Source organism: Alosa alosa, chromosome 5, assembly GCF_017589495.1.
Source record: "Alosa alosa isolate M-15738 ecotype Scorff River chromosome 5, AALO_Geno_1.1, whole genome shotgun sequence".
NCBI classification, from domain to species: domain Eukaryota; kingdom Metazoa; phylum Chordata; class Actinopteri; order Clupeiformes; family Clupeidae; genus Alosa; species Alosa alosa.
Genome location: NC_063193.1, coordinates 5,722,700 through 5,748,963, shown reverse-complemented (window position 1 = coordinate 5,748,963; position 26,264 = coordinate 5,722,700). Strand labels below are relative to the sequence as shown.

Below are 26,264 nucleotides of genomic sequence, written 5' to 3'. Positions count from 1 at the left end.
CTAGTAGCAGGTAGTCATTAGGTCTGTCTAGCTTGTCCATAGTTAACGGACCTCTTCAATGCTACCAATTAAAGACAACTTTTGTCAGTCATTTTCCCCTTGATGATTCTCGCTGGAGTTCTATTAGAATTCCAGTCATGTTTGTCTTGCCTGTCTGCTCGTCTCTGAGATTCCACCTTTTTCAATGCGATGTCAGTCTAATCTTGGGAGACTGTTGTCTTTCAAGGAGGGAAAAGCCACACTGAGTTTTCCATTGAGTTTGGCCGTCTCCTCTGCGTTATTGTAGGCTAGGTTTCCACTCCATTGGCTCAGTGTATACACATTTTTGTGTTTTCTGTCTTTCAAAACTTTCTTAACGTTTGCATATTATTTAAACTCTTGCAATACTCCCCCGTCTTCGTGATCAAAGTTAACTCAGTGTCTGATGTTTTTTTTTTCCTGCCCTGCTTTCCTCAAAACTATCATATTGAAGAAAGTTGAGAAACCTTTGCTAATGCCTTCCAAACCGGATCTAAACCTGGTTGCTATTTCAGCTAGCATGTGGAAGTTAGACTTTGCCTGCTTAGAGTCTTTGCCTGGCCTGTCTCTCTGTTTTGGAAGACCTGATCACTGTCTGCTCCTATACCAAATTTTGAGTATTGCATTTGAAAGAGGGGTGCAGGAGTGTGGGGAAATGGAAGCAGACTTTGGGCAGGGGATTGGTCAGTTCGCCCTCTGGTGTTTTGTTGGTGTTTGTGCAATCTACAAACTGCAGCACCTCGGATTGGTAGTTAGCAATCAAGCTAAAACTCCAGGATGCTAGCTCTCCCACTAGCACGTCTCCTAGGGAGGTTTACCTAACATACATGGCTACGCACCAACTGGCTACCATAGAGCTGCACAGTCCCCCCCACAGCCGATGCCGGAAGTAAAAATTCAATGTAATTTCTCCATTGACAATTGCGGTATAAGCCATAAAAACTTAACTGCATGTGGTAGACTTAAAACCAGCTACGGCTGTACTAAGCGATTGTATATGCTCATATAGACGCCAAGAGTTCATGGGGCACTAACCTTGTTTTGAGATAAATGCCTTTTATTCGCGATCTCTTGGAGAAGTACTTCATTACCCACAATCCTGAACAATCCCACAATCCCACAGTGATGCCTCTGATTGGTGGAAAGGCCGTTATGGTCATAGTTTGAAACTCTCTCAGCGAAAATTATTGACAAAGATGGCTGAGTATTTTACTGCCTATGGCAAAAATCTTAATATGATTAAAAACGTTCTTGACGAATATTGGTACTTGTATCAACAAGGATTGTGGTTTATACATCACACGAACTTAGTCAGGGCCAATACACTATCAAATAGACCACTGTAAATGTTAGTTCAAACACTCAAACTTTTCAGGTAGCCGACAGGCTAACCTTTAGCATTTCCGAGATTGTATGACATTACATAATGCAGCTAACATTAGCCTACATGCTGCAACACAGGTTTGAAATATATTATGTTATAGTCAGTTTCCAAAGGGGTGAAAGCCACTTTAAATCGGGTCACATTATTGACTGTTGTGTGTCCGAGAGTCAGTTTGTGGGTTTTGTAAGGGCCAGCATGAGGGAAAAGACCTACAAAGTTGTGGTGAGTTAAGCAGGGAGGTTGGTAACGTTAATGCTGCTAGTTAACATTAGCTAGGCTACTGTAGCCTTCATTCTGTATGATTCATATCAATCATTAACCTAGGAATACTTCTTTGTGCATTTAATGAACATTTTGTGTAATAATTCACGGCAAATTAATAAACTGAATATGGTCGTCCAAGAGCAGACCATGCACCGGTCCATGCATCAGCCCGACTGAGCAGTGATGACAGCATAGGATGACAGTCAGGTATGACACACCATGTTGCTAACGTTAACGTTAACCGCTCTTGTACCTTGACTTTTTTTGGATTTTCTCTTCGTTTTTTCACTCGAAATGATATGTTGTATGCTTATGAGTTATGCCGTAGCTGGTTAGCCTAAGACATGCTGTAAAACTCTTTAGATACGGATTTTTTCAAACGTCAATGGGACAAATGAATGGGAATCTTACATCTGGCACCTAACCGCATTTTGGCTGTGGGCGGGACTGTGCAGCTCTATTACACTCACTCCTGTAAACATCACTTCTAATCCGGGTCACGGCACCAATGTAACTTGAGTCGTTATTACTGCATGTTTCAGCCCTGTACTCGCCTGGACAGCTACATATCTGGCTACCGTTACATTTGATATCAACGGATATGACGTCTGCTACATATCATCTGGTTACATTTGGTTCAATATCAACGAATATGATGTCAGAATCGCTGACAGCACCCTTAAAGAAGCCCTATGCAGGTCTGGTTATTCCTTTGCTGTTTCTGGGTTTTCGCCTGATTTGGGCTCGCATTTTTCACGACATAGCTCCCCCTGCAGCTTCGGTAGCAAGTGACTGCTACGCTAAACCCCCACTAGCTAGCGAGCTAGCCATCAATAAACCAAGCTAAACACATTGTTCACATTGTCATAAACACACAGGGCTCACGATAAAACGGTTGAGCAAACACATTGTTCAAGAGACTATCAAATCACATTACAAAAACGAAGTTCACCCAAGGGTAGGCTACTTACAATTTTAACAGCAAAAAAGCCAAGTCGGAGTCCGTTTTGCAGTCTTCTTAGAAACTACAATCTGACTACATTTTCGAGTATTCCCGCCGAGTTAAATCCGGATGTGTTCGGACCATGACCAGAAAGTTGCATATTCGTTTTTTCCGCGGAGAAGCACTAGGGGGAGACGAAGCACCCACCAAACGACCCAAAAAGTGTTGTAGAACCACCACAATGACTCTCAACCTGCATAATTAAGGTCATTTTTGCTAAAATTGTTGCATAGGGCCTCTTTAATGATGACAGCTGACACAACATTTAGCTTATCCCTTTAGGTCATGCTGAGAGGTATGGCTAATTGTCATGGGAAATGTGTCAAATTTTAAGTTTATGTAATGCTTGTGTAAAGTTGGTATGCAATGCTCTTACAGAATATTGACCTGATACTAGATGCAAGAGAATCTAGAGAAAGAAAACAGAAAACTCTTTTGAAATGTATGCATCTACAGTCGAGGTTGTTGAGTAGGAAGACATGGGCAGGAAATGTGTTAAACTTTTCTCATAGTTAAGCTTACTCTAAGTCAGTGGTCGCCAACCCGTCGATCGCGATCGACCTGTAGGCCAGTAGATCCCATGAATAACAGGAAAAATAAAAGCACAGTCACCAAATCCCCGCATGTTCGCCAACGTTAGGGCCTAAATTTCAGCGCAGGATTGCGGGTATAGCGCATGATTTTTTTTGAAGACCCGCAACTCTAGCTATCATAATGTGAGAAATTCCTGCACACATTTTACATCGCTGTCTGATAACGTTAATCTAAAAATGGAGCGGCGTGAATGCGGGACCACAACAGCACTTTGCAGGTGCGCTCTCTCTCTTCCTCTCTCGCGCAACAGGACTTGTCACCGCTGAAGTCAAATTATGCTAGGTGCTTCTACCTGACAGGAAATTAAAATGAAAGTTTAGCGATCAGGAACTGTCAGGAATTTGTTCTCCATTTGAAGAACGTAATCAATTGCGGACCTGCACAGACAGCTACAGACACGGAGCGCATGTCGTGTTGTTATCTCATTGACGCCTGTATAAGGGGGTGGAGGATGTGATTTTTGACCTGATACATTTGCCCAATTAAAAGGCCTTAAATTGAAAGCATTTTGGCTTTGATTATCTTTTGACGCTTCAAGGTAGATCTTGCCTTTGTTCAGGGCCGAGGTCAGGGATCTTGGGCTCAAAAAGGTTGGTGACCACTGCACTAGGTCATCCTAGCATGGCAATTCTTTTCTCATAAATTTGCTGTTAGGTCTCTTAGGTTACCAAAATGTTGTACCTTCAAACATGTGTCAGTGAGTAAAGGGAGTATCTGACAAACGGCTTGGTTAGCTTTGTATCTTATTGGTATTGTTAAGTCTATGGTCAACTGTTTTTTGGACACATGGTGCATATTCCAATATCTTGCAATAATTCATATTCCAATATCTTCATAAGAGCCTTTCATTAAGAATAAAGTATGGCAACCTGTTCCTGGTCAAGCTGATTACATAAAGTTTTATATATTCACATGCCATTTTTTATGATCTAGTGGCCCATCTTGTTGAATAAATGATGTTTTACATTTACTGTGATGATTCTATGACTTCTCTAAGTAGTTTGAGAAAATAAGAGAGAGGACAAAGGTGAGCCACACAGATATATAAAACAATAGATAACTTCAGAGAAAAATGGGAAAGAAAGAGAACACATTTTCTAACCACAACAGAGAAATCTTGTAAAAAAATTATGCGTTTGCTCAAAAATAAATTATGACTATTTAGCGCTATTTGAACTCTTGCGTGCCACACACATCTTTTGTGTCAGACATCAATTAAGATACATTTTATATTAAATAATTACTCACATGAAATAATGTATTAATCACACATAATAATTAAAATGAACTAAACATGTTGGGAACCTAACCCTAAGTCAGTCTGAACTGATGACTTCCTCAGAATTAATAAAGTGAATTTACAGAGAGAGAGAGAGAGAGAGAGAGAGAGAGAGAGAGAGAGAGAGAGAGAGAGAGAGAGAGAGAGAGCATTACTATCAAATGACTTTCATTAAAGCTAAACCTAATCAAAAGAATCCTGGATTACAGCTGAAAACCTGCTGTTTGACTGCTGCCATAAAACTACATGCAAACAACTCATTTGTGTCATCAACAACTAAAAGCATCACGTCTCCCATGCCATTATGCTTCATGTGATATCACTTCACATGAGGACTGGAATTATGCTTGAAATAATAACAATAACAATAAAAAATATTGTGAAGTCATTTCTCTGATGACATAATTAAGATGTCATACTGAACTTTGGTAACATAAGGGCAGTGGCCCCAAATGGGAAACTAACTTCATCTAATGTGGTGAGTCATTATTTAGAGGCTTTGGACAAGAAGATCTGTTGTTTTCCTTCGGCCCTTTTGCTTTTGTTGCTGGCCATAAAAGGCCATTTAGAAGCAGTTTCACTGGACCACTGCCCATTGCACTCCATTACAATCACCCGGCTTCCCCTTCAGCGGAGCAATGAAGTGGGTGTCTGTCGCAGTTGGGTTGGGCTGTGCGGGTGACAGCCAGCCAGCCACTGACCACTGTTCCAACGCTTGGCCCCCTCTCTCTCATTCTCTCTCTTTCTATCGCTTTCTCTCACTTTCTCGTTCTCTCTCTCCATGCAAGTGAGCAGCAGCTGCTCCGACTGCGCAGTGCAAGGTGACAATGTGAGAGACACAAACCCCTGTGTAGGATTAGGCCTAGTACACACACACACACACACAGACTCAATTGCATCCAATCCATGATCCCACTAGTAGACACTTACATGTTGTATGTTTTTAAGTGTCAACAGAAATGGTGGAGGGGAGGGAGTGGGGTTGAGTGTGTGTGTGTGTATGGGGGTGTAAGAGGTGAGATTACAGCTCAAAGCCCGGTAAATAAAGTTCGTATTGATTTGATCTCACATGTAATTTGTTTTGCTGTCTGACACCAACTCCAGCAATAAAAGAGAATCATGTAAGACAGCATTATGGATAATACGACCATATATCAATTGGGGTTTAGAAGACACAAAGGCTATAGATCATGTTCAAGCCAGACTGCTTAGCTATGGAATTTATAAACTACCTCCTAAAATTGAAGTGGCTTCCATTTTGGTTTCCAATTTACTGTGTAGACAGAGTTTTTCTTCTCTTCAAGTTGATTTAATTTCATTTTTAGCTTCCTCAAACTTTACCACCAGCAATGCCTGTCTCCAAAAGAGCATCTGCTTGGGTAAGTCTATTCCAGGCCATATATTGCATTCCTTCCTAGATCAATCATGTTACATCGCCATATGTTTCGCAATGTGAAATAATAGGGTTCAACAGGTAATGCACCACAGCTCACTGGATCTTTATGTTTTCTGAGGTGGTTTGCTGTGAGTGCATGAGATACACTTGACAAAGAGTTGCATTTGTAAGCATGCAATATAATATGATTATCATGACATCCACAACATCAATTAGCAAAATCTATGGGATTTCATTCAGTGACATCATTCTTTTGCTGCATGTAATCAATAATATATTTTTAAGTTATTACATCTTATCCTCATCATCCAATTTTAAAGTTGAAATGGGCACATAATTGGCATATGCAGAGTTACACAGTAAAACGCTCTTAAACAAATGTGAGGTTCTACAAGGACAGTATACTGTAGATATTAACGCTGAGCTTAATATTATCTTCGCCATGAACCTGTGTTCTTATTAATTACACAGTTAGACTGCTATGCCAGATGGAACAATTCTAAAGTTAAACATGCAGGATTATATTAGACCCCCAAGCCACACCCTTTCATGGCCATACATCTACGCCGCATATAAAAATACATAAACTGCAAATGTTGAAACTCACCTATGCAATGTCTTTACATGCAAAAATTAAACATAAGTATAAATATATGTATGAATGCCCTATATAGATCATTTAATTTCATTACATGACTGATACATAAAATGTTCACTGTCTGAATTACATTTAAAAGTCAGAAGAATGTTATTCACTAAAAACTGGTCAAGTTTATTTGTCTGAATAACAGGGTAACTGCACCACCTTCTGACTATTATTAGATATGACATGTCAGTGCATGAGCCAGTTACCCATTAAATCCTATGGAAGTGGTGCAATGGTCTTGTTAAAAAAAAAAAACAATGAATACATGAATGTATTGGTCAGATTTTCACCTAAATTATGCAACCATTAAGAGAGAGACACACAGTAGGCTTGTAGGCTATGTGTGACTATGTGCAGAGACACAATACCACTGTGTACACACACACACACACACACACACACACACACACACACACACACACACACACACACACACAAAAGTAGCACTAACCTTCTTAGCATTTGCCATTCTCACTTTTGGGGGGCCCCATTCCTTACTGATCCTCTGCCTCAGTCCTGGTGGGATGATCATACAGTCACTGATGTCAATCTCCGGGTATATCACTTCTAATCCGCCCCTTTGGAATCATGGAGATGGGGTATAAGACAACATAATCTCAAGTCTCTCCTTCATAAAAGTGAACAGATACAATGTAACTATCTGTATGGTTAGCATCTGTATCTCTCAGCACTTTATTTTTCTTGTGGTTTTGTCTAAATTGATGGACATGGCAAGCCCTGTGCTACAGGAGAGTGAGTAGGTTCGACTTTCTTCCACCCCTGGTTATGACTAAGTAGCCAATAGTCTTCAGAGTATTCCTACACCCTGGCAAATGAGAGGAGTCAGCCTACAGGCACACTTTCACATGAATGTTCTTTTGGATGACTGAGCTTGTGGGCAATGCTGAATATCATTTCTGTGGTTCTGTGCACTGGGACTTCAGAACGAGCATCAGAACGAGTTTTCAGAAGCAAGCTTGTGCCCCTCACTCTCTGGCCAAAGGAGCAACAACAAGGTGAAAACTCTTTTAATGCCACACAGCAAGCCAATAGAAATCTCATTTAACCTATTGCACCTTTAAAATAAATTGTGACTCATGGTTTGTAGTTAGTATGTGCAAACTTACTGGCAAAATTGTGCATCTGAGAGACTCAGTGTTTCTGAGGCCTTCGCTTCACCAGTTGGCAGGTGTGCTATGAAAGCACAGACAATGGCTCCCGTGGCATAAACCTTTAGACACCACATACCTGGTAATGACATTAATCATGGTAAAAAATATATAGCAGTAACTGCCATGTCATAGACCGTATTCATATTACACATCTATGGCAACAAAGTCCTTCTTTGACACCACCATTCAGAGCTACATCAACTTCAAGGTTTTTTTTTTTTTTTTTAAAGTGAGATATATTTTAGGGCTGCAAATCCTACTAATTAAGTTATATATAGTAGGGCGGCTTCTTTCAATCTCACAGTGCTCAACCAGTTTGGCGTCCCAGATCATCTTCACATCTTGAATTTATCCCCCCCCCCAAGACTAGACCTATGATGAACACTTCGTTATTCCATGCTTCATTGTTAATGAATGCTTAATTAATGCTGTCTGAGCCACGATCTTGCATAAAGGAAACTCACAAAAGGCTGGCAAGGTAGACCTGGTCTAGACTTTCATGCCAGTGACTCTCAAAAGACAGCCTCCCAGTTGCTAAATTAGCACCATTATATGGAGTGGATTATATTAATCCCATGCTGTCAACCAACTTCACCTTTTGAAATGTAACATTTTATTTTTACTGAGCAAGCTCTGTGCGGGACAATGCCATTACCATTAGCCTACCGCCAAGTGGCAAACACATCTTTGTTTTGGTGTTGGAACTGTGAACTATCTGCCTTTTCCCGTTCGACGGTAATTTGCCACCACCCCATGGACAAATGGATAACTTCAGGTTCTAAAAGTAGGCGTACTATTACTAAAAAATAGCTAAAAGGACATATTTTAGAACCTATGTTTTTAATTAAAAATTCTCATCTGATTTGCTTACTAAAAATGTTCTACATCGCTCTCCATGTGTTCAGGTTCGATTGCTGTTTGTCATACTACAAGCACCAGCTTTAACTAGGTCATTAGTAGTAATCTTTGCAGACAATAGCCTGCCAACAACACAGTATTCTACAACACACACATACACACACAAAGGGAACTTATCTGGAAGCGTGATAAACGGATATGTTCCCTCTTCTATAGCGTGGAATCTTGCGTGTAATAAGCTATATCGTCGCACTGAATAGCCAAGTCGTTCCCCTCCAAGTGACTAGTTTGTTTACCCTTGGTGTCTTGTTTCATGTGAATTTAAGACGGAAGCAATGGCAGAAGGCTGTGCGATCAAAACTAAATGGTTGGCCTACCAAACTAACTTGTAGGCCTACTTGTAAATATTAATAAACTGATCAACCAGAAACACACACAAAAGATGGTATGCCTTAGCAAGTTCAATTGAAAAAATATGATGTCCGCAACACTGCTTATGACTCCCAATTATTTAATGCACAACAGGCAACGTTTCGACCCTGCTGGGTCTTCCTTCAGGCAAATGGTGGCTACATTTGATGAAGGGATATATGTAGGCCTTACAATCAGCTGACCCACCATGTGATGTCAACTGGTATAATTGGGTCTAAGAGCCCCGTCACTCAATTAAGAGAACACTTACATACAGGTATTACACAAACCTATACATTTCAAAAAGGGCTTACAAAAACAATATCCCCAAAGGAGTACATGGATAGATAGATAGATAGATACTTTATAGATCCCAGGGGAAATTCAAGGTCTCAGCAGCATACAGACAACACAAACACATTCTTTAACAGCAGAAAGAGTTAATTAAATAATTAAATAAAAAAGTATATAATATAAAAACACAACTAAGCAATAAGGACAGTAGAAGATAAAGAATATGCTAAATATACTAAAATACAAATTATACTAACACTTAATCTAAATCAATTCTAAAAACAGTATCCACATAGTGGTGATTAATCAATCAGAGGTGCTTGCAATGACTGAGGCAGGGACTGAGCCTGTGATTCTCTGTGCATAGTAAGGTATGGTAAGGTGCTCTAAGGTGCTCTGTGTGAATGAGTGTCATGGTGGTAGTGCAATGTTGATAGTGGTCATGGTGATAGTGCAAATAGTGCAAATGAGTAAGTCCAACAGTGCAACTATGCAGAAATAAAGTAAAGTAAAGTCTATATATCTATATATTTAACTGTTTAAAGAAAATGTATAAGTGTGGCCACAGTTCGGCTGTGGCATGGGGGTTATGCATATGTGCTAATGTGCTAATATAGCACGCAAACAGTGAGGCATAAAGACAGTGGTAAAAGTGGCTAGTGGACAGACAGTATCCAAACATGGAGGGGTGAAGAGGCAGACAGACTATGCAGAGAAGTCTATCTCTCCTCTTCCCTTAAGTGAGGCATTGAACAGTTCAATGGCCCTGGGGACAAATGACTTTCTCAGTCTGTCAGTTGTGCAAGGCAGTGAGCGAAGTCTCCAGCTGATCATATCTAATGACTCGGTGTTGTAGCAGAAGTCAGATGTGTACAGGGTGAACAGGACTGGAGAGAGCACAGTTCCTTGTGGTGCTCCGGTGCTGCAGATCACAGTGTCAGAGAGACAGTTCTTCAGTCTGACGAACTGTGGTCGCCTGGTCAGGTAATCTGTAATCCAGGTTACCAGGTGAGCGTCCACACCCATCTGCAAGAGCTTATCTCCATGGCATTGCTATCAACAGAAAAGAAAGAAAAAGAAAAAACAATCAGTGGATAAACAGTTCCATTTATACAAGCCTACCCAAACAATGAAAGGACATTACCCCCACAGTTATAAAACCTGTAAATACAGACAGTTTCTTACCAAAATATACTATATAGGAACGGTTTTATATCAAATTCGTCATTAAGACCATGGGGAGACATTGTATTTAAAAAATGAATCCAAAAGGTTTCACGTTGGAGCAACCTCTTGTCATGATCACCCCCTCTAGATGGTTTATTGACCCGCTCCACCCCAATATACTGTATCTGAGGGCGCTGATATTATGTCCGGCTAGTTTAAAATGAGCAACGACAGGACTGCGCTCATCCCCTGTTCATGCTCCTGTGCTCACTGATCCTGGTCCGAAGCGCTCGCGTTGTTTTGCCCACATATGCTAGGCCACAAGGGCAGCGAATCAAATAAATAACATGTGGTGCAACATGTAATGGTACCGCGAATGGATAACGTCTTGCCAGTATGTGAATGATTAAAACCTTTGCATGTATATGTGTACGAGCACTGGGCGCAACTGCCACATTTATAGTTACCATCAGACATACTCAGAAAGGACGTCGTGGGTTGCGGACGTATGTCATTTTTGACTAGGCGGTTTTTTAAGTTAGGAGCACGCTTAAAAAACAGCTTAGGTTTTTCTGGAAAAACTCTCATAAGCTTATGGTCCGAATCAATAATATGCCAATGTTTGTAGACAGCTTTTCTGAATTCTGACACAAGCGGAGAATATTTTATGCAACATAGAGGGGACTTACTTGGATCTTTAGTGCGCTTTTTTGATCGAAGACACTCCTCTTGTGTTGTGTGATCAAAACGTATTTTGGCCGATTCAACCCAGTGTTGTTTATAACCTCTACTGAGGAATCTTTTAGTCCAGTCTGCAGCCTGCGCAGAGTAGGATGTATTGTCGCTGCATATTCTGCGCACACGGTAGAACTGACTGATCTGGAAGACTTTTGAACAGCGGCAGAGTGACTAGTGGGGCTCTTAGACCCAATTATACCAGTTGACATCACATGGTAGGTCAGCTGATTGTAAGGCCTACATAATGTGTCCACCATTTGCCTGAAAAAGACCCAGCAGGGTCGAAACGTTGCCTGTTGTTCATTAAATAATTGGGAGTCATAAGCAGTGTTGCAGACATTATATTTTTTCAATTGAGTATAGTTTTCTTTTATCCTGCACCTACCAGAAGGTGGGATGTGCACACAATAACTGTTTGCTGAATGCCTTAGCAGGTTGTCACATCAGTTGAAGGCCTTGAAGGATTATGACACACATACACACACAGCCCTGATCAAAGAAAGGGTGCTGCGAAGAACTCTAACATTAAAGTTATTGCCTTTTTGACCTAAACACATCTGAAGGTCAGTGGGCCTAACTGTTGACAATTTCAACAGTTCAAAGATCGATCTTGTGCCCAAAAAAGGTCCCCCTACTAAATGCATTCTGTGCTTTGCTTTTTGCTGTAATACAGTAATGTAAGGCATTACCAATACAATTTCAGTAATATTTTACTCGGTACAATTCTCAGTAACTGAAGTTACTTTGCTTTTTAATCCAAAATTGAGAAATGCTCAATTGGCACCAGAGAAGATTATCCAAGAATTAAAAAAAGTAATCTATGCTGGTCCTGGAATTTGATTAATTGTTTAGATGACTGTAGAAAGGGAATTTGAGTTATCTCTGCCATTCATGCAACAGATCTAACATGGTTAGGCTATACTTCTCATTTCAAGCAGTGAGAATAACTAAAATGTTGCTTTTACAGACAAAGATCGTAGTCATTATTCTCAAACTATTTGCATTAAGTCTACACCACTGTAAGTGGAAGGAAAGGCAACCAGCAATGACGAGAACCATTTAAAGTCAACATACAATTTCACTATGGCTATATTTTACTATATTAAGTTGTGAGTGACCTTTTGCCTTTGGGGCCTACATTGTCCCATGAGCCATAACTGCACTGCCATACCACATCACCTCCTGCCGTGTAATGAGCTGCACTGAACACATAAAGATCTATTGAGAACACCAAATCCATATTTCCTGTTATTTGGCTAGTTATTTTGGTGAAAGTAATGTAAACATAGTGTAATGCCTTACAATTCAAAGACAGTAATATTGTAATGTAACAAATTACTTTGAGATGACAGTAACAAGTAATAAATAATGCATTACGCTTTTGAAGTAACTTGCCCAACACTGGTGCTAGACAGAGCTGTGGAACATTGATTAGATTAAAAGATTAAATGTATGGAGATGGAAAGCTATATTGTTACAAAAAATAAATAATAAATAATACAAATAAGCCTGTGGCAAGAGATGATATAGGTTAATATAATACAGAGGTGTCCTAATGATGTCATAATGTGGGTGGATCATAATACTGTTAAAATGTTGCTTTCTTTAAATTGGCAGTAATATCAAGAGGGATTATGTGCTGGTGCTGGTTGGCAAAAGTGTACAACATGACTTTAATCATGAATAGTAGTCGTTAGAGACATACCTGAGAAATATGATGCAAGTGTGACACAAAGAGGCAGTGGGCTGATCCAAATTTATTAAATAAAGACTATTTACACTTCTCATCCAGAGCACATGTAAGACTTCACCAACCCACCCCACAGGCATTACAAACTTCTTAACTATACAGTTTAAAAAAATAACGACAAAATTAAGACAAAATCAGCAATTGACAAGAAATCATGTCAATTCTATATACAGAAAAACCATTCAAGTTTGAAGTATTAAGTAATTTCATCACAAGGCGTTTCTCAGGCGACTATGCTATTGTGATTGTGCAGCCAAGTACTTTTTTTGTACTTCCTGTTGCTGCAACAAGCTCCCTTTGGTTTGTGCTTTTCTGCAGCCGTGGTGTTAGCACCTAACACATGGAAAAGGGCTTCAAAAGCTCAGAGGAGAACACAAATGTTCCCTCAGTAAAATGTTCTACATTTTATATTTTTTAAATCACCTGATGTCTTGCTAATCCAAGCAGGTAAAATATTCTCACAGCGTGCTTTTTGTGTTCCTACAGTGAATCTATCGTGATGCATAGTGCACATTATCAGCTAATGTTAGTTTCTATCCTGAAATACAGTATTTACATAGACAACTAAAGTTCATCTTATGCTCAGTGTTCTGCCAATACCACCTGAGTCTGACAGTGGCCATTTTGTTGTTTTTATGCTTGGATTCATCTCTGATTAACCATTTGATGGAGTGAAACAACTTTTCTAAAAGTGGAGTACAAATGATTGGCTTTCCCTGCATACATTTGAAAACAGAGTGGATCATGAGGGAGGTCAAAGAGCCTGTCTTGTTGTGAAAGGCATGTTATCTCATCTTACATTCAAAGCACATTCTCAATCTGGCTCACATGACTGTGGACATAAAAAAAAACAGTCTAACAACGCTGCCCAATGCACATTTGAACAAGCACAAGCGGACAAGTGCTTAACACAGTCTACTTACAATACAGTGTACACACACAGAATGTATAATACATTTAGTATGTTAGGTAGGCCTATCAGCAACATTTCCACATAATAGCAAATACACTGATGAAACCCACATTCACTGTCACACAAACTTTAATTAAGGCATGAGTTCACCATTTCAGTTCAACATGGTGATAATTCTCTGAACTATGTCCCTAATAAACTGTTTTTTCCTCCTTTAATGCACCCTTCAGTGGGCTAAACTGCAGCCTGCACATATATTTAGATTAAGAGTGATTTATACTCCCTTGATGAAAAAATAATAATAATGTATTCTATGTTGCAAACATCCATACACAGTATGCTTACCTGATCAAATATGATCAAACATGATATGACTTTACTTTTATCGTGCTATCTATGGAGATACATAAAACTAATGATAAATAACATGGGAATTTGCCCCTTCAAAATTAGTATGTTCTCAAACTAATCCACATATACTACACCACTACACAGTACCAAATTACATACTGTAACACTCAACGTTAATGACACCTCCAAAATCTTGAAAAAATCTAAAACTCTCAGACATTTTTATTTTCTCCCAATTACCTGTAAATATCCAGAAGTATTTCTACAGCAATTAAGTCTAGCACATGCAGCCTTTGTATTTAAAATCAAGTAAATCTCATTCTGATTTTACTTCCCAGTTCAAAGGGCAAAGGAATACATGTGTTTTACAGATATGTACTGTTTCTCTGCATACAAGTAGCTCCTTCCAAGGAAATGAATCGTTCTACAATCTTTTAACCAGAAAGGAGTGTGCAAGCCTGTTCATTTTCTACATTAATAAGCTCTGTTTGTATTCGTTTCTGCCAAATAATTACCATTCATCATCTTGGCACAACTAAGGCAAAGCTTTGTTATATGTACATACTGTATAACCAGAGTACCTACCGGTAATCAAGCATTATAGTGATTATTACATGGCAATTTTCGCTACACAATCAAATGGTGAAGCAGAAAATTCAAGATCAGCATACAATCAGTCAAGAGTTAAAACACAGTCTCTCCTGTGCCCCATGCTCTGGAGATGCCTCAACAGCTGACTGTGTCGACATCACAAGACAATCACATAACATTGCTGTGTGAATGACAACTCGCACTGTACAGTAGAACCTTTTACCGCCACACGTGATGTGAATGGTCTCTGTCTCTCATTTTTGCTGCAAGATGCAGATGCTACATTCTAAGTGACTAACACTAAGCATTTTACGACCTTAATATAGCAGTATATTCTACAGTCAGCTGAGAATCGTATGGAGTTTTTTATCCTTGTATGTGGCCAAAGGACTGAGGTGGACTCTAGTGGGTACTCTCTAAGTATTAACTAGTGGGTTAGGGATGCAACTAACGATTATTCATTGCAGCCCTACTAGGGGTCTAAACGTTTCATCACCAGCGAATGTGATGCACAACGTGTTTAGAAGGAAACAGCTTGTAAAAACAGAAGTTGTGTCTGTTCTGTTCCCTCACTTGGCCTGGCTCCCCTCCGCTCCGCTGCAGGCTATAGGCTAGCTGTGTCCCTCTGTACTACCCCCAGGGGGGCTATAGGCTAGCTGTGTCCCTCTGTACTACCCCCAGAGAGGGGAGAGAGCACTCAGGCACAGCTGCCTCACAGCGCTCCAGCAACAGAGGAATGCTCATGTTACGAAACGATCCGCTTTTTTCCTCTCTTGCTTTTTTCCCTCAGAAAACAAAAAAGCTATGTCCACTCATTTACACACTGATGTCTCAGAACGAATGAAAATGCATCTTTTTTATGGTTCAAATCGGGAGAGCCTAATCTCTCCACTCAACCAGTGGTCTGTAGGTTTCACAGACACTGCACATGCAGTTGAGCTTAGTGGCATCCCAAATGCAATTCCTAATTCAAGTCTCTAAAAACGTATCAGTCGGCCTATAAACACATCAAAAGATGTGTGTGTCTGTGTGTGTGTGTGTGTGTGTGTGTATATAAAGCAGTGCACTACACAAAGAGAGCCCTTTACAGACATGTACCACACATCAGATATGGATAACACTGTACAATGTGCACATCTTACCTGAAAAAAAAAATCAGAAATTGTGACTGTTGTGCGTCAGAGTTAAATAATTTGTAGGGTTATAGTCTAAACAATTTGGGAATCACATCTGCTGGACCTGAAGGTCATAAATGCACATCAGCAGATATCCAATTTTCTCACAGCCATATCAAATGCTGGGATATGACCCCTCAGAACCAGAACAGGTCAGGCCAGGCCACAAGCCTGATTGAGAAGACTCAGCAGCAAACAGGGAATTACGGCTCAGTTTGCGACAACAGGGAGATATCAAAGGTAAAAAAAAGAAAAAAAAGAAGAAAAAAAACATCTTCAAAATCTCATTCATGAGTGAATTAGCATCTCCAACAGGTTCCATCTCTGGCAATAAAATGGAATATGACACACATAGATCAAATGAAAAAAAAAAACAGTGGTCAAAAAGGATATCTTACCTGTTCTTTACAGAGATGCTCTTGCATGGATCCCCAACACATTCCTTCAAACCAATCTCTTGCATCATACAATCATGACACTTATCTAAACTTTTTTAAACCAGAAATAAAAGTAGATGAATACAGAGCCCAGGTAAGTCCCTGTTCCTTTGTAGGTCTAGGACCTCCTCCCTGCTCCAGCATATTTAACCAAGTTATCAGTAACATGTTATGTCAAGTGAGAAACCTGAAGAACTTGTCCGTTCCAGAAGGAAAACACCAGCCTTTTGTAACTGATACTCTGTACACGTGGAATAAATTCCGCTACTGAGGATAAGAGGATGTGAAAGTTTGAGTGATAAGCTTGATAGATGTTTCGTCACTGAGATAATATGCTGTAGTTGTTGTTGTTGTTGTTGTTGTTGTTTGAGATTGCTGGTTGTTTGCTTCTCTTCTCAAGTTGTCCATAGCAGCTGATAAGCACCTGGCAAGCTTTCAGTTATGACCCCCAGGTCAATCAAACCAGTTCTGTTTTAATTTCATCAGGAGAGATAGACCAGCTCTCTCCTCATCCAGCAGTAGCCACTTGGGAGGACCCTGCACTGATTTGCAGTGTATCTAGCTGTCAGTTTGGCCTCTGTAATAAAACAGTGTGCAGTGGAATTGATTTCTAATGACTACATACAGAGGTTTAAATGGTACTAGCCACCCTGGTGTGAGAGAAAAAATGGACAAAAAAGGACAAAATCTCTTTTTTTGTGGCTCATTTTCTCCTCCTCAACTGGGAGAGCAAACAAATACCTTATTACAGTATAGGGAAATGGAAATAACGCTAATACTCCTCAAACCAGAAAAAAAACATAATTGCCTCTGGAATCCCCTGAAGAAGACACGGGCGTCACCCTGAGAGCCTCTCAGATGACTGCTGAGGACGAGCCTGAGGACGATGGTGAGCTGGACGAAGGTGATGACGGAAGGTTCCAGAAAAGCCACTTGCGCTTGCACTGCCTCTTCTGGTAGAGGTAATCCTCTTTCTCGCGCTCCTTCCGAGCGCGCTGGTAGTGGTCATCCTCTTTCAGGTACCACACCGGAGGCCAGCGCTGCTTCTCAAAGTACTCCTGGTTCTCTGTAAGGCACACACAAACAGGATCATCATTGCAACACCAAAGATATGAATTGGAAATGAAAGGTTTATTTAATAGTTTATTTTTACAGTAGAGACAATGGAGAATGTAGATTAGTTAAGTAGAGAACATTCTCTGGATTATTCAATTGATAGATAGATAGATACTTTATTGATCCCCAAGGGGAAATTCAAGTCAAATTCAATTGTCAATTTCTCTGAACAATATTCAATACTTCATCCCATGACAGAGCTGAGACAGAGGATAAAGTTATAAGATCCAAAAGGTTCATAGCTCTGGCATTGCACCATCTCCTACCTGCAGACCTGGCTTTCATGTCACGGGGAAACTTGCGGCAAACACTGTTGTAGTTGGTGCAGATGTGGTGGAGGCACCAGCTCGTCAGCTGATAAGCACCATGGAACTGCCATGGAGGGAAGCAGACCACATTCACAAGTAAACCATGTGAGACTCACTTCACATCAAAAACTATTACATCCTCAGGTCCACAGCTCGATTTGCTAAGCTTCAGAATAACTCCCTTTTTGCACCGAAACGTTGTAAATAACCACTTCAATCATTTTTTTTAATGCACTTTGTTATAACTTATGTGTTGACAAGGTCCAGGTATCATCAAGGATTCTTATACCTAAAACAATCCAATAAGCTGGCCCTACACACTTTCACAGCTCTTACCTGAGCCACCTCCAAATTCAACAGTACATCTCCATCTATGTCAACTCCCATCATGGCAGCCTCCCTCAGTAGGGTCACGGTGTAAAGCTCTGTCAGGACCCGACAAAAATGAATGACCAACCCTAGTTTTAGCAGTGAGTGAATGAAAACCTACCTCGAAATGTGTGGCGCAAAATACATTTTTAAAAAAATATTCTTTACAAATATATATACATACAATATCAAAGGTGTTCTGTTGCAAATATAGCATGCTTACTTCCCCTGTATAAAAAGCTGAAACAAAATCAGCTGTATAAGATAACAGGAAGGACACTAGAGGGAGCGGAGTGGATGGAAAGCACAACAGGATGTTACACTGGCTAAACATTGCAAATCAGATAGCCGACGTCCTTGAGCCGAAGCTGAGGCAGAAAGACGAGACGTGCCGTTATTCTGAGAATAGTACAGTGATTCCTCTAAAATAGAACCTCCTTGAGTGCACCATTTCATCTGACACAAGCACAGTGCAATGAGAAACTGCACTTCTCACACAGAGCCTGCTCTCTCTGCCCAAGCCAGTTCATGAGGACCCTAGCCCTGTGCACACACGCAAGGGATTGAATGGTCATGGCCTTTTGTATGTTTGTGGGGTGTCGGCCTACCTGTAAGGGCAACCAGGTGTGGCAGGCAAAGGCGGTTGGCGAGAACTATGAGCTCCATCGAGTCTAGGTCTGAACGGGAGCAGAAGACCCCAGTGTAGAGGTACTCTAACACAGCCCGCATACAACTGGTGGTGGTGTTGGGAAATAATACCTGCAAGACACACACACACAAACACATACATACACATACACATACACATACACATACACATACACATACACATACACACACACACACACAAAAATACACAAGCATAAATAAATTCACATGCATGACGAAGGCACATTGCAGAAACACAAATCGAGGACAGAGCTGTTGAAATTGAGGAGCTTTTTACCTCTTTAGTGCAGCTCTCCACAAAAGGTCCTCCAAACATTGCAGCCATCCAATCACAGCTGGAGATCAGCAGGGGCTTGTGGGCCATGATGGTCCCATCATCCAGCTTGAACGCCACATCTGAAGTGCACAAACACACGTCCTCTCAGTGGTGCTTATGTAATCACTGCATGATAGCTCATTCTGCAGCAGCAGGCGCTGCAGTAAAACACTGTCAGGCCGCTCAGAAACACTTCACACATGCCTCCTTTTAAAAGCACTATGTGTATTCACGGCACGCATCTGGACAGTCCAATAACTCTCTCTCTCTCTCTCTCTCTCTATCTCTCTCTGTCTCTCTCTCTCTTTCTCACTGACTCTCTCTCTCTCTAACCAGGTGCCCTATCATTGCATAACCGCATAACAGACAAGCTTGCGTAATTGAAGCACACATAGCCATGCACCTGGGTCATCTGAGACGGCCGATATTTGTTGCAGTGCGGTGTGGAGAACAAAGGTACAACATAGCGAGTGGAACTCAACACAGACTGAGCTAGCACATGCCTCTCACCTGAGAAGGTGCCTTTGGCCAGGCACTCTTTGACCCTGTTGGTGCGTCGCACGTGGAAGGCTTTGGTGATCTCCTGGTTCATGAAGGCCTCATTGTTGAGGATGTTGGCCACCATCATGCGCAGGTCGAACACCTCGAGCAGCTCGGCGATGTGGGCGATGTGCATGAGCTCCCTCTCGTGCTCGTCCAGCTGGCCGGTGTACAGGTATCGCAGCACGGCGCGGAACGGCCCAGGCTGCATGGACGGGTCCATGTGCACCACTGTCATGGGCCTGGGGTTGTAGGTGACCGGGTCGTCCACCAGCTCCTCCTGGATGCTCAGGAAGGCCCGGCTCCAGGAGGAGAGGAGGCGGCCGCGCGCCATTCGCTCCTCGGCTTCGCCCCGCCTCAGGGTCCCGTCGCTGGTGCAGGCGCGGAGGTTGGCCCGGTCGCCCTCCACCACGCTCTCGCACACGTCGAAGCTGGCCGCGCGCATCAGCAGCTCGCGGCCCGAGAGGCTGGCGGGGGGCCGCGAGGAGGGAGGCCGCGAATGCAGTGGCGGGCGGCGCTGATGCTCAGGGGGGCCCTCCTCCTCCTTCTCCGCGGGCCGCACGATGTCCATCAGGAAGAGGTCGTAGAACTTGGAGGAGGCGGTGGCCAGGTAGATGCGATGGGCGAAGATGCGCTCGCGCTCCTGGAGCACCAGGATGACGTCGGCGCACAGCGGGTCCTCCAGCAGCCGGACGGGGTGCTCCTCGATGGACGAGGGCGGCGCCGGGATGGTGATGATGGGCGGCGGAGGCTTGGGCGGCAGGAAGGGCGCCTGCAGGAGCGGCCGCTGCACGTTGCGCAAGTGCGACTTCCAGAACTGCAGGTGGCGTCGCGAGATGAGGGCTGCGCGAATGGCGTTGTCGAAAACATCCTTCACCCCAAACTGAGCCACGATGCTCGTCTCGTAGTATGGCACCCCAATCTCCTTGGCAACTTCGCGGCCCCTCTCCGGAGGCAGAATTTCATGGGATTTAATCGGTCTGAAATAAAGGATTGTAAAATATTCATACATTAAGAAAGAGCGCCACTGACACAAGACACAAAATGTTGGCAGTGGGTAAACAGTATCTCTTCTAAAGAGATTGCAAAAGTACTGCTGTAAAACAGAACTATTTTAGGAACTGAGAGGTGAGAAGTGTATGTGTTTGGCTGTGTAACTCTTGAGATTTATTACCTTTTAAGTACTTTTTTCATCAGTGTGTAAGTGGCTAATGCAATTGAGATGTCTGCCAAGACGTAATAAACTCCTAGGTCAAAACATCCTAATGAAAGACACTATGTTTTCCTTAAGAGACAACCAGATATAAATCTACAGCTTTGTCATCAGTCTGTTGAAATGTAGTTTATTGTTTGATTATTTCTCTCAAAGAGAGTGCAAACGAACAAGAGGATTTCTCTTTCTGCATCTGCTAGCCTTTACACTTAAATATATCTAGATTTTCAACTCTCAACTGCTGTTTATGTTTTGACAGGCTGTCAGGGTGATTGCCATCCCCACCGACCTTGCCAGTGGACGTCGTGCTCGGTTCACTGCCTCCAGGTCGGCATAGCGCAGGTCAAGCTGACAGCCCACCAGGATGACGGGCGCTCTGGGGCAGAAGTGCTTGATTTCGGGGTACCACATGGTTTTGACATGGTGCAGTGAGTTGGGGTTGGCAATTGAGAAGCACAGTACAACCACATCAGATCTGTTGGGGAGGGGGGGTATAGCATCAATTTAGTACAAATAATGCCAAGTCAGTGGGTTCACTCTCAGAAGAACACCCACATGTATCGCTAAAATATATAACCGCATTGTACTGTACATTGATAACATTGTTTTGAAAAACATCTCACTACACAGGTAGGGAAAAGGTAAAATGCCAAGCTAAGCACACACCTGCCATAGGCAAAGCGCCGATCTTTGTGATGATCACCAAAAGTGTCCCACAGGCGCAAGGACACACTCACGTCATCCACCACATCCCTAGAACGTTCCAAAACCTGATTGGACAAACACACCTATCACATGCATGGATATATACCCAACCACTCCACAGCACACCCATTGAGAGAGATGTCCTGCCAGGCCCTATGCTGTACACCAAGACTGCAACCAATGATTATTTTCATGTTGTACATTAGAGCTGCAACTAAGGATTATTTTCATAGATGATGACAATTAGTGAAAATATTTTATCAGTATTTCCCAAAGCCCAAGATGATGTCCACAAAATCTTTGTTTTGTTCACACACCAAATGTATGTTTTACTGTCATAAAGGAGTAAGTAAATGGGACAATATTCAAGTTTAAGGATTTTATTTCTGATCACTGAATTTGACAGTGACAATCTAGGATCTAGGCAGTTAGATGCACTGTTTGGTTCTGGGTTTGTTTTTTAGAACTAGATCGTATAATTTCCTACAATCCACAACTGCAAAACATCTATTTCCACTGTACCTGCAGTGTACTCTATTGATACCCTCATGAAACATTGCTGGCCTAGCTCCCATTTTTTATGCAAAGGTTACATACTTTTTGACGCAACTGTGGCATACAACAACAAACAACGAAGTGACTGGTGGTTTACTAATCGTCGACCTTGCTCCCATGACTTTAGACTAGAAACAAACTAATGGAGCTACCAAATGATTACGCAGATACATAAAATGACCTAAATTAACTACATTTACAGGGCTGCCACAGTAAATATGAACTACTCACCTCTTGGCATACTCTGTACTGGTCTATGGCCCATACTGTGGGCACATGGGTGGCAAGGAGCTGATACTGGGTGAGGGTGGCATTGCAGGCACGGGCACAGATGAGGCGTGTCTTCCCTACAGCGTTGTCCCCGACCACCACACACTTGATAGTTTCAACGTTTGGTCTCTCATAGTCCATGTCAGAATCCATCAACTGGGGCCTTGTAAGAGTGGAGAGGAACAGAGAAGAGATACTGTAAAACTGCTGAATCAAGTTTCTCTCTACACCAAAGCACTTGGCAAATCAGTGAAGAGCCTGTTCAAAATGCAGCACATTCCACAGCTGTGCAGTGTGTGTATATATATATATAATGACCTACATATAGGTGTATAATATATATTATGACCTACACATATCTTGTCATAAAAAGTAACCTTTTTTCTCTGTTTGTGAGAAATAGTCATTGATTTGACTCCTCTCTACAAAGCAGCTGTCTGTGGCGCTTGGCAGTACGGCCAAATGCAGTTAGTCTGCTCTACTTCCGATAAAGTGGACTGGTTCTGTCTGTTTGCTCCCATTAAGATTAACCAAGAGGGAATCACAGGCACTTTGGAGAGAGGAGACCCCATTTTCAGGAGAGTGAGTGATACATTTCCAGAAATAAATGACAAAAAAACTTCTTATTCCAGGAGACATAGAAGGACGACTAAAACAGATACTTCAATGCTGTAACTCTCCAAATAATGCACTGTCCTATTTCTAAAATGCATCCACTCTGCTCAGTCATCTAATGCTAATGCTTACATTTATCATTTATTACTCTAAGGCACAAGGAAACAGGGAAGGGTAGGAGATCGGTTAAAGACACGATAGCCGGTAATAATCTGTCATGGGCTACATAAATTCACATCTGCCCAGCAACATCCGCTCATTGGGTGATAATAATTCCGAAGAGTAAATTGTAAAATTAAGCAACTTCAGGGGGAAAGCAAATAAGCAAGACAAGTATATGACTTCTTATCTCCATGTCAGCTAACCCCGTCGAAGGTTCAGTTTTTTTTGCGCCGTGTCAACTCGTGCAATGCACTGTGAAATATATTCACTTCATAGTAAGAAACAAAATGTCATCTCTAGGTATGCCACCTGCTTGGTGGAAACAGTTATCCATAAATACTACAAATGGCTTCATTTACCACTAACACTATGGAGGGCGCGTTTTGGGTGGCTATTTCTATTGCTATGTGTTATGAGGATGAGTCAAGTGCGATAGAATATCAATATACATTGGGTACATTGGACATAAACTCTTATCACAGATTTCAAACCATTCCTCATAATTACGCCTCCAACCTTACCAGCTCACTATAGCCATTAACCCCGAATGCGTCGGGTAACCTATGATCCGTTGGCAAATGACCACTCACTTCCAATGCAAAACAATTTTACTGTCCAATGGAAAGACAAACAAACACGGAACTCACCACACGCCTCGAAAATGTTGGAAAATGGTATTCACCAAGCAGAGGTAGTTTCCAAGGAGACGGAAATTACTTGGTTCTTACAGTTGGAGACAACCCATGCTCCTGAAGTTTAACTGAATATGCCACCTTAGAGTGTTTTTGTTGGTGTAGATTCTTAGTGCAAACACTAGTAGCCTATATTCGTTTTAGAGTTTGACACTGGTTGTAGGCGATGCAGCGCAGGCGTGTGCTGCGCGCACAAAATGTCAACAAAGTGGTTGGAATTTATTGAGACTGAATTGATTTGCCCCCCATAAATTAGGCCACAAGGCCAACTTTGGTTATGCATAAACACTAGATCTCAAGATGTTGAAAAAGAGCAGACACTGGGCTTAGGCAAAACCCAAACAACTCAATCAACGCAGTCGAATCTCATTCATAAACTCCATATATTCCATAGGCGTGCCTTAGTCCATCCCATGCTACGATTCACTTCAGTGGATTCCGTTAGGCTCATACAGAGTTTCTTCAGTGGATGACGCGGACAATGACACAGAAGTTTCTGTCCATGCCGCGTCACGTTTCGGTTGCAGATTATTTATGGGGTCCGAGGCCCAAGGTGTTTCTATTATTGGATGCACCAATGCACCACGGCGAGAGCATTAGAAACTGATATCATTAATTCGCCAGTGGTTTACAGTGCAGATGAACATTAGCCCAAAGGGCATTTAAAGTTGAAATTCAGGTAGGCTATGGCCATAATGTTCTGTAGCCTAATATCAAGCCAAGGTCTAAATCGGTCTGGACTCAGCAAGACGGCCCCGTCATCAATCAGCAGGGTCTGACGAAAGCACTTTTCACACTCGTCTGCTGCGGTTCAAAGGGACTTGACAAAACCGCTACTGGGGTGATGCAATCTAGCCCACTCACAGAAATGAGTCTATTCAATAATGGCCATAAGTCTTCGATTGTTTTATTTGTGAGGCCGTATGTTTTTATTATCAATGGCAGAGCAAATGTTCGCACCACACAAGTAGCATACATGAAGCTACTGAGCAGGCTTACAATAAACACAGGAATGATCAGCCGATTACTTGTAGACAGAACAGAAGTGACAAGGGTGAAGGCTGAAAATGCCACAGCCCTTCGATTCCCGGTTGAAGTTTTAAGTTACCGTTCAAAACAAGACTCGTATCGGACTTTAATGAAGCTTAGGCTGCACAGTTCATTCATCTCTACTGCAATACTGTAGCCGTTATGTAACACTGACTCTCATTGAATGACCACTTATTCTACCTTAACGCAAAATGTGGGTTGCTTTCACAGTAAATACGATCAGGCCTGTAGTCTACATTTCAGCATCAGTGAAATGAAATCTCTCATCTTACCGCATCAAAGGAAAGTGAGGCATCGGGTCTGCCGATGTTAAGAGCCGAAAAGAGGGATGAATCTCCATTGGATGTAGCTCGCCACATAGGAAAACCAGTATACTTCATTTTCGTAAACAGTATCAGCACACCTATGCTGAAAGCTTTCTGTTACCGCCTTCTTATGTGAGCTGTTTTCGTCAGATCCCCGATACTTAAATACGCCGAGAAATTGCAGACGGCTGAGGACTCTGGGACCCCGCCGTCTCATTCATAGCCAACCCTGCACAAAACACCTCGACAACAGCGACACTGCTACCTCGGCTACCGTATGCAGTGCACAAGTCACAAACGGCAACCTTCCCATTCATTGCAAACTGACAGACGCGTCCATCTCTGTGCTATGCAAACTCCTGTAAGACATAGGCCTATCTAAATTCTATCTCGCATACCTCAGGATATGATTTAGCCTAGTCGATCAGAAAACCTATTCACAAGTGAGATTATAGGCACATATATGCTATTTGTATTTTCAGTGTCAATCTACCACTGTATGCTGTATTTTTCAACAATGGAAATTAACAAGCACCTATAGGCTGAATAAAAAATCATGATATAGTCAGATCATTGAACCCATTCTTCAGAGGAATAAGGCCATATGTTTTTGAAAAAGGGCAAAAACACATGAGTTGTTTATCTCTGGTGCCAGATGTTTGGTTTCAAATTCTGTCTCCTGCAGTGATCTCTTGCAGGTCAGAAAATGTCCTCCTTTTCCAATGAACAGAAATGAAAAATTAGATAACAATAAATGACCTACATGTGGATATACTGTATCTTAAAAGTGTGGCCTCACTGGATCAATTTTGAATGACAGAAAATAATTAAACTTGACCGACATGTATGAACAGATAAATATGTTTTTAAAGTTGTCTTTCACCTGAAGCATTAGAAGTGGTGTGCGACCTTATGAAAAATAACTAATCTTACAGTAT

At 41.8% G+C, this 26,264-nt stretch overlaps 2 protein-coding genes across 8 annotated transcripts in view; both read right to left on the bottom strand.

Annotated features, from left to right (window-relative positions):
- The window catches only part of LOC125294488 (phosphatidylethanolamine-binding protein 4), a 79,937-nt gene extending 70,811 nt beyond the window's left edge, over positions 1-9,126 (bottom strand). Inside the window, exons 1-3 of one of the 4 annotated variants that reach the window (XM_048243286.1) lie at positions 8,911-9,126; positions 7,712-7,832; positions 7,036-7,162 (exon numbers count right to left, since the gene is read on the bottom strand). In XM_048243286.1, coding sequence (XP_048099243.1) covers positions 7,036-7,162; positions 7,712-7,832; positions 8,911-8,929 — 267 coding nt within the window. In that variant the 5' untranslated portion in view covers positions 8,930-9,126. The other 3 variants (XM_048243287.1, XM_048243289.1, XM_048243288.1) reach the window with 3 other exon arrangements.
- A 3,837-nt stretch (positions 9,127-12,963) lies between these two features.
- Positions 12,964-25,629, bottom strand: LOC125295003 (rho-related BTB domain-containing protein 2-like). 4 transcript variants are annotated; one of them, XM_048244113.1, is made up of 11 exons: positions 25,294-25,629; positions 22,464-22,665; positions 21,639-21,742; positions 21,262-21,447; positions 19,730-20,739; positions 19,181-19,299; positions 18,843-18,993; positions 18,202-18,290; positions 17,824-17,929; positions 17,250-17,507; positions 12,964-17,018 (listed from the first exon to the last, which is right to left on the bottom strand). In XM_048244113.1, the coding sequence occupies exons 1-10, from the start codon at positions 25,359-25,361 to the stop codon at positions 17,296-17,298; spliced, it is 2,247 nt and encodes a 748-aa protein (XP_048100070.1). In that variant the 5' UTR covers positions 25,362-25,629; the 3' UTR covers positions 12,964-17,018; positions 17,250-17,295. The 4 variants fall into 4 exon arrangements, with proteins under 4 accessions (XP_048100070.1, XP_048100069.1, XP_048100072.1 ...); XM_048244112.1 differs by having other exon boundaries at positions 12,964-17,507; XM_048244114.1 differs by lacking the exons at positions 12,964-17,018; positions 18,202-18,290 and having other exon boundaries at positions 17,419-17,507.
- Between the last annotated feature and the right edge of the window lie 635 nt (positions 25,630-26,264).